The sequence below is a fragment of the Anarhichas minor genome, unplaced genomic scaffold (genome assembly GCF_050575085.1).
Source record: "Anarhichas minor isolate MPS153535 unplaced genomic scaffold, ASM5057508v1 ptg000137l, whole genome shotgun sequence".
NCBI lineage: Eukaryota > Metazoa > Chordata > Actinopteri > Perciformes > Anarhichadidae > Anarhichas > Anarhichas minor.
This window is the reverse complement of record NW_027466583.1, coordinates 481002-490184: the sequence shown is the minus strand read 5'-3', so window position 1 is coordinate 490184 and position 9183 is coordinate 481002. Positions and strand designations below refer to the sequence as shown.

The 9183-nt window shown below is 38.6% G+C and overlaps 1 protein-coding gene across 2 annotated transcripts; it reads right to left on the bottom strand.

The window, feature by feature from the left end:
- Positions 1-1935: 1935 nt before the first annotated feature.
- Positions 1936-7296, bottom strand: LOC142943518 (H-2 class II histocompatibility antigen, E-S beta chain-like). 2 transcript variants are annotated; one of them, XM_076085078.1, is made up of 6 exons: positions 7204-7296; positions 6760-7032; positions 3173-3386; positions 2887-2957; positions 2683-2796; positions 1936-2492 (listed from the first exon to the last, which is right to left on the bottom strand). In XM_076085078.1, the coding sequence occupies exons 1-6, from the start codon at positions 7256-7258 to the stop codon at positions 2467-2469; spliced, it is 753 nt and encodes a 250-aa protein (XP_075941193.1). In that variant the 5' UTR covers positions 7259-7296; the 3' UTR covers positions 1936-2466. The 2 variants fall into 2 exon arrangements, with proteins under 2 accessions (XP_075941193.1, XP_075941194.1); XM_076085079.1 differs by having other exon boundaries at positions 2887-2954.
- Between the last annotated feature and the right edge of the window lie 1887 nt (positions 7297-9183).

Here is a 9183-nt window from a genome sequence, read left to right as displayed (position 1 = left end):
TGTATTCACAGGTGAGAGAAGTACACAAGCGCAATATATATTTATGTTAAGTTCGCTCGCTTTTGCGGTGCCATGTTTTTATGTTTAATGCTGAAACATAAGGTAGCTAACTAAGACTAGCATCATTAGCTAAACGAGGCTATTCGCGATTGTATTGTTCCATGTAAGGTTATATACAGATAAAGGGTGTAAGCAGTAGTTTGTTAGGCTGTGTATTTCAGGTTGTGTGTTCACAATTCATGTAATTCATCGCAGCTGTGTATTGATAGTTTTACTTAAGTGTGTTCAGCTGTAATTGCAAACGAAGCAGATATTCATCTGAGAGAGACTGTCTTCTTCTTCTTCTTCTTCTTCTTCTCCTTCTTCTTCTCCTTCTTCTTCTTCTTCTTCTTCTTCTTCTTCTTCTTCTTCTTCTTCTTCCTCTCCTTCTCCTCCTCCTCCTCTCCTCCAGCAGACTTGTAACAGTTTGGTGCATTCTGCCTCCTACAGGTGTAGAACCTTCATTACTGCTCTGGTTCTCTGATATTGTCATCTCGTGATATCTGTGTTCTTCAGCCGATCACCAGGTACAGTTCTAAAGGAGAACGTTTCTATATTCACAGTGTAGAGCATCAGGAGCAGCTCTTCATCTGCATATCTACTGTTTAATGAGGTAATATCATGTAAACGTGTTCCTGTGATACCTTTGACCGTCAGTAACGCTAAAGAAATATAGAACATGAGTCTTCGATATATACTTACACCGTTAATGTACTTGGTGCCCGCCCAAATAAAGTCAATGTGTGGGAAACAGTGAAGTATCAAAGGCTCTTATTGTGAAAATGGTATCTAACTGATGGTCTGTTTGTTCCTCACATGTCTGGAGAACCGTTCCTCTGATCTGCTTCACACTCGGTGGGTGTTTCCATGAGGACCAGAGGGAGAGCAGCGTTGACTTTGGGTGAATTTGGACGTAAACATCGTTAAATATTAGAACAAACAAGTGAACGGAGCTCTGTGCAGCAGCAGGGGGCGGAGCTTCAGGGTCCTTTAATCCTTTTGTCTGACTGTGAACGTTGGTACATGTAGAGGTAGAGGAAGTACTCCAATGTTCCTACAGCACAACTATAGTAGTAAAAGTATTAATACACTCATTAATATACTCAAATGTTCACTTCAGGTGCAGAGTGAAAGAGAGGAATTATCAGAACAATAATAATAATAAACTTATTACAGAGACCAAAACATTCAGTCCTGTGATCAGCAGCACGAGTATTATATATATATATATATACATATACATATACATACATGCATACATATTATATATATATGTATATAATGTTAATATGATGATCAGTACACAGGTCATGGTCACTGGAGCTGATGAAGTTCTGTACTTTGGTCCAGAGGTTCCTAACCTCGGGGTCGGGCCCCTCCAGAGGGTCCAGATACATCTGAGGGTCCTGAGATGATTAATGGAAGAGAAGAAGAAACACACATCTCTCTCTTTATTATTTTATACTTTTAGTTCATCTAGTGAAATTATGTTTAGTTTTATGTTTTTAATGTAAAATCTTAAAATGTAAAGTAACAGCTGTCAGTTGTAGTGAAGTGAAATAATCAAGTAAAGTACAAGTACCTCAACATTGTACTTAGATGCAGTACTAATAAACCCGCTGGTGTTTCATGTAGTTAGTCAGAGTTATTCTGTCTGATGTTGTTAAAGACTTTGTGAATCATCATCTCTACATGCTGTGATCCTAATCATTGATTAATATTCATGTATTTATAACATCATGTATTTATAACATCATGTATTTATAACATCATGTATTTATAACATCATGTATTTATAACATCATGTATTTATAACATCATGTATTTATAACATCATATATGACGAGATGAGATACTTCCTCTGTATTTACATTTGATCAATAAATCCACACTGAGTCACAGTTTTCTGAAGTTTATTGTTGTTAGAAAACGTTTCACTTCAGTAAAAATATATAAATCTAACAATCACAACCTACGAGCCCCAAATCATTCAAATAACTCGATTATATCTGATTTCAAAGCAGTTATTGAGTCAGTTTGTGGATATAAGTGTCTGTGAAATATTATATATATGTATATATACATATATATAATATTTATATATATATATATATATATATATATATAGATATATTTCACAGAGTAGAGCATAAAATCACATGTAGACGAAGCAGAGTTCACATCCAGCTGTGATACACCAGAGTCCAGACTAACCCTGATCCAGCACTGTCCAGTCCTGCATCAGGTTTAGACCAGCTGAGTATCAGAGTCCAGATCAAGAGAGAATCAGGTGTTGATCCAGTCCAGCAGGTGGCAGCACTCACAGTGTGCTCGGCTGAAAACACGAAGCGGGTTGAAGCAGCTGCTGCTTTTCCTTCCATCTGACAAACAGCAGGACCAGAACCAAGACCAAGACCAGGACCAGGCTCAGTTACTGGGAACCAGAATCCGTCCTGGTTCAAAGAAAGAACAGAAGGGGACGGGGTCAACCTCAAATCCAGATACCTCATCATTCAAACTAGACTGAACTGGTCTGAAGCAACACAATAAACTAGTTCCAGACTCTGATGGACCTGGTCTACCACTCCTCTTAGTCTGGACTAAAGTAAACCATCACTGAACTAAAGTGAGCCCTGTTCTGACCTCGGGCCTTCCTCTTGTAGTAGATGAAGCCAGCCAGAGATAAGGTCAGACCCAGGATCAGTCCTGAGGCTCCGATGGCGATCTTGTTTCTCTCAGGCTCGGGCATGGACGGGTCTGAGGACAGACAGGTAGACGGGTTAGCAGAGAGACGGGTTAAGAGGCAGGTAGACAGGTGAGCAGGTGTGCAGACAGACAGGTATTTACCCCAGTCGGTAACCAGAGGTTTACTCAGGCTGATGTGCTCCACCATGCAGGAGATCTTCTCTCCAGACCTGCTGACACACAAACCAACACTTCAGGGTTTCTGACACACTGGACCTGGACCTGGATCTAACTGAACCTTAACCTGCACCTGAACCTGGACCTAATTCAACCTGAAGATAACTGGTCCTGGACCTGGACCTGGAGCTGGACCTGGATCTAACTGAACTTGAAGCTAACTGGACCTAACTGGACCTGGACGTCGACCTGGAGGTGGAGGTGGACTCACCTGGGCGTGTACTCCAGGTGAGAGTGGGTCTGGTAGTACCAATCACCGTCTGCCAGCTCATCGGTAGAAGTGACCCCGGCGGTCTCCGGCTGTCCGTCTCTGATCCAGCTCACCTTGATGTTCTTGGGGTAGAAGTCGAAGACGCTGCAGACCAGCATGGACGAGTGTTTACCACCAGGGGGCGTCGCGCTGCTCAGAAACACTTTGGGCTCAGCTGAAACACATCGTGATGATGATGTGAGTATTGATACATGAATCATATCAGGAAGAGCTCACAAATAATAAGAAATTAAAGAGGAATGAGCTTCTGCTGGATAATGTCAATAAAGAATCCTTGAATTTAAACTGTTTCCTCTGTTACGTTTTATATAATATAATATAATTATATTATATTCTTATATGTGTATAATTCAGGGACGTGTGGACAGGGGAGGCCTCACCTGCTATCATGAAAAGTAAAAAACAAATAATGATAAAATAAAATAAAAATTAATATTTATCCACTGATCTGTGCTATAAATGTAATTTATGTATGATTCCATCATTTCAAGCATTTTTGTAATCAAAATCGCTGAATTTGCGCATTTCCTGTTTAAACTGTTTAAACAGAGGAGACACGCGGTGAGGCAGCGATGAGATCTGTCTCACCTCAGATTGCGCAATCCCCACAAACTGGGTTGAGCGCGCGGCTTTTGCTTTCTCATTGTTTGTCACCACTGTGATATTTGTTGACACTTGTATTATATGTCCTTTATTACCATAGAACAGGTCATGTATTTCACGTATGTGTAGAACATATTTAGTCTTGCTGATCTGACAGAAGCCGCAGTGAAACAGCACAGAGGGGAGGCACACAGTACCTCTGCCTCACTGAAGGGGGCGGAAGAGAGCCCACGGGTCGGGTTTATGCTTGTAGTTCCGTTACTCTTCTTCTACACTTCTCTTCTTCTTCGTATATTTAGCTTTGACTGCAATAATGGAAGAATCTATAGCTAAGCTTAAACGTTTTTCAAAACTGGACTTTCAATCGAAACGTGAAGTGATAAATGACCGACACCGGAGCTAAAAGGTTTGCTTCAAACGACGGGACAGAAGATGACTCGCTCGAAAAGACTGGCTGTGCTACAAGAAACCGCCTTCACCGCTTTCCCTTCTTCTGTTCTCAACGTGGGACAATGTCTGGACTAAATCAGCATTTTGTGACTTGAAACATCTTCCAAGAAGCCTCAGCAAACATGAAGATCAACGAGTCACGTTCAAAGCCAAATTGCTTTGAAAACTTTTGGAACCTCGAGAATAGATTTGACTTTGAACGAACAGCAGAGACTAAATATTAGCATCCACAACACTAAGATAAAGGACAACGAGAGATTTTAAAAGACCTCATTAATGAAACCTGCGTCCCAAACAGGAACTGGAGAGTTCAAGCTCTTCTAATCGTGGCAGCTATGTAGAACTATTACATGCCTTTGCTGAGAAAGATGAAAGATTAGACATTTGGAGACATCCGCTGTGTTTTCTGGCCTGTCAAACAGAATACAGAACGATTTAATCGAAGCAGTCGATGAGATGAATGCAGCCTCATTTGTTGCTGTAGACGAGACACCGGATGTCACAAGCAAAGCCCAGATCTCTGTCATTTTGCGTTATGTGGCTGAAAGTGAGCCGGCCTGTGAACTGAGGAGGCGTTTTGGGGATTTGATGATGTGAGTGATGACAGACGAGCCCCTGCTATAGCCGAGTATGTGTTGGGAGTGTTGGAGAAATACAAGTGTGTCGAAAAGCTGGTAGCTCAGACTTATGACGGAGCAGCTGTGATGTCATCAGAGTGATGGGGTGCAGGCCAGGATTAAAGAAAAGGTGCCTGAGGCCATGTTTACTCACTGTGACGCACACAAATTGAACCTGGTGCTCTTGCATTCAGCAAAATGCGTACCTGAGTGTAGAACGTTTTAAAACACTTGAGGGACTAGCGGCATTTTTCAGTAAGTCCACGAACGCACCCACTTACTGGACCCACGAGATGGAGCTCAAATTCAAGACTTGCAGACAATAAGCATGTACCAATCTGACCTGCGTGCTGCATTCCGTATTATGAGAGGAAATCCAGATAGTTGGGTAATGACACCCTAGTGATGGCCGCTGGATATGAGCGGTGGCTGTCAAAGGCATCAACGTGCTTTTTCATGATGGCATATGAGGACATTTTCAGTGCAACCGATGCACTCTGTAGAATGCTGCAAAACAAAGTAATGAACATTGGATTTTGTGGATTTTGAATCCGCGACACAATTGGATTTGTGGAACGCCAGAGACAAGAGTTTAACAGATGGTGTCCGAAGTCAAACCTCAGTCAGAGATGAGAGGAAACGGATGTTTTATAACATTCTGGACAATGTCAGTGTTCAACTGAAAGCTCGGTTTGATCATTCTGGTGAGCTCGCTTTCCCTGGTTTGGTCGATTGTACAACATTTAATGAAATATCACAACATTTAGATGACACCAAACTGCAGAGCCTGTCAATATGACAGGTTCTTTGACTTTGAGACTAAAGGCTGATCTCATCGGACTGTATAGCTCACAAACAGCGAGGGATGGATGTAAATCCTCTGGACAGATTCTCAGCTTTTTGTCCAGAAGGATCTGAAGCAGACTGTTCCTGAGGCATCAAAGTTACTCCAGCTGGTGCTCACTATACCGGCTACAACAGCGTCTGTGGAAAGATCATTCTCTGCTTTGAAAAGACTCACGACATACAGTCGCAATCGGACTGACCAAGGACGACTTCCATCAATGATCTCCATTGAGACGGAGAGACTTCTAAAACTGAAAGAAGATAAGGAGGACTTTTACAACAAAGTCACAGAGTTTTGTCCAGAAGGACAGACGAATGGACTTCATTGACACGTAAAGGTAAGACCATGCACGCTGCAGTAACCTCTTTTTATTGTATTGAATGAGTATGAATTGTGATGGCAACTTAAAAGCACACGGAGGGAGCAGAGGAAATGCGCTCTTTCTCTGAGCTGCTATAAATTGAACGTTCTTGCTTGTTATAAATATGAAAAACAACCAGCAGTCAATGTGCACGCTGCCAATTGATCAATGGTGATTCAATCTGCTCTATTGGGTTCATATATTAGTAGATCTGACTCTTAAAGAGTCGGTGCTTCACCAGCCACGAACCTCACCGCACGTCACTGGTACAATGTCTGTTGTTTTAATAAATCACTTATTAATATTCAGGTTTTTTACATTCAAAGTTAAATGACTACGTTTATATAAAATATCTTCATCAGAGTTACAGAACATGTTGATGTGATTAAATAAGTTTAATGAGGTGATGAAGAAAATACATCATTAAAGTATTCATATTAGTATCAGGTGTAGTAGCAGAGCTTCACCACCAGGTGGTGACAGAGACTCTAGTCTGAAGTTATAAATGATTTAACGTTTAAACAACTTCATTTAAAGAGTTAAAATATTCTGTGTGAAAATTAAATTATTATAGTAATGATTATAATAGTTAAAAAATAATGATGATGATGATGATAATATTAATGATGTCACACAAAGTCAAACTCACCTGACTTAGTCAGAGCGGCGTCGTACCAGATCTTAATGTTGTGTTGACAGACCGTCTCCTTCTGAGCCCTCATCGCAGCCAGTTCTGAAGGATCCTTGTTCCAGTTCTCAGCGTTCTTCACTCCCAACTCAGTGTAACCAACATACTTCCCCACACTGCTGCTGAACCTGATGATCTCTAACTTGTTGTAGGAGTAAGACCTGATGAACTCGATGTCCTTCAGATCAGTGGAGTTAAAGTCACAACGGCTCACCACATAATGCATGAATCCATCTGAAGAAGAAACACAACCTCACTGAGAAATACAGTAGTATTGATTATTGATCAGAGTATTTAGTAATCAGAGTATTGATGAGTAATCAGAGTATTCATCAGAGTATTGATCGGTGTATTGATCAGTAATCAGAGTATTGATCAGAGTATTCATCAGAGTATTGCTCCTACCTGCTGCGTGGAGGCCGATGAAGAGGAGGGACACGCTGAGGAAGGATGAAGCCATGTTCTTCTGTTCACCAACAAACTCTGACAAAGTGTGACTGAGAGCTGCTGTTAAGAGCAGAGCACGAGTCACATGACCTGTTTCATCATCATCATCACCTGTTACCAGGCAGACAAGTCAGACCAAAGTCTGCTGCTGGAGCTCAAACTCTCTCAGAGACACGTTGAGAGAAATATTATTAGCATGAATATTAGTATAAATATCATTATGAATATTATTATAAATGTATTATAAATATTAGTATAAATATTAGTATAAACATTATTACTATAAACATTATGAATATTATTATAAATATATTATAAATATATTATACATATAAATATTAATATACATATTATTATTATTATTATTCATATAAATATAATTCATATACATATTATTATAACTAGTATTATTATTATCATTATTATGTGTCTTACAGTTAAATATTGTTGTATTTCTAAACCTGTCTTCATGTAGATGTGTCGTCATTTATGATCAATTCATCAGATAATCTGTGAGAATAGGATCCAGTCATTAATCATTTACATTTATTATTAGATATTTATCATATATATATATATATATATATATATATATATATATATATATATATAATTTATTGTTCAGTGGCTTCAACTTGTTTCTAAAGTTATGTTTTTTACAGAAACAAAACAGTGAAATGAAGCAAAAACCAGAAAAGTAAAAACCATTAGAAGTTATTTAATATTTATAGATGAAAACATTAATCTTCGATAAAACAATAATTAACATCCAGCTGTTTGTGAAACTTTATGAATTATTTATTATCATCATTGTTATTGTTTGTGTTTGTGAACACAGACTCAGTTATAATGTATTATAACGCACTCCATTCAGATTCTTATCCTCATAATAATCATAATAATAATATATAATAATAATATAATAATAATAATAATCAGCACTGGACCTCCTGATGCAACAATTAATACTATATTTATCTCACATCAAACAAACTTATATTAATTTATTTTCTTCCCTCGATAATAAATAATAATAATAAAGAAAAAGAACATTTAGGTAAAAACGTTTATTTTATAATTACAGATTTATAACTGAAGCTCTGAAGTCTTTACTCATAAAAACACAAACTACAGTTTAATGTACCCTTACCTTTACTAAGGCTTTATTAGTTATAACTAATGGGTTAGGGTTATTATTATTATCATTATTAATTGGTCGTGATTATGAATCGTGTCGTTAACGTGAAGAGTCTTGACTGTTACGGATCAAATGAGAGTTAAAGTGACACAGAAGCACGTTTATTGACAATAAAAGAAACAGAAGAAGAAGAAGTCAGGAATCAGCAGAAGGGGGTGGAGCCACAAAATGTACTCAAGGAGAAGTACTGTTACTTTGTAAAAAACACAAAAGTAGAAGTACTCATCCAAACAACTACTTAGGTACAAAAGTGTTAGATTAGCAAGTTATATCAGAAAGGTACATACAGTGCCTTGCATAAGTATTCACCCACCTTGGATGTTTTCCCCTTTTGTTGTTTTTATACATGAAATCATGGTCAATATAATTTGGCTTTTTTGTCAAGAATTTGCAAAAAAGCTTCTTTCATGTCAAAGTGAAAACAGATTTTTACAAACTAATGTCAATTAATTAAAAATATATAAGGTAAAGTAAATGATTGCATAAGTATTCACCCCCTTTAAAGTGACTGACCTAACTCAACAGAAGTGCAGCTAGTTGATGCCAGCAGTGTCACAAGTAGTGAGATGAGATGACCTGAGTGCAGTTGATGTGTGTCAGTGATTGTAGTATAAAAACACCTGTCTGGGAGCTCCAGTCTCTGGTTCATCAGTGTTCCTGCTACAACTGCAACATGAAGACAAAAGAACACTCCAAGCAACTCAGAGGAAAGATCATTGAGAAGTACAAGTCAGGAGATG

Coding starts and splice junctions, on each gene's coding strand:
- LOC142943518 (XM_076085078.1), bottom strand. CDS start 7,258: ATGGCTTCATCCTTCCTCAGCGTGTCCCTCCTCTTCATCGGCCTCCAC. Junction 7,033..7,203: donor CATCGGCCTCCACGCAGCAG/GTAGGAGCAATA, acceptor TTTCTTCTTCAG/ATGGATTCATGCATTATGTG. Junction 2,797..2,886: donor ACCTCTGGTTACCGACTGGG/GTAAATACCTGT, acceptor GTCTGTCCTCAG/ACCCGTCCATGCCCGAGCCT.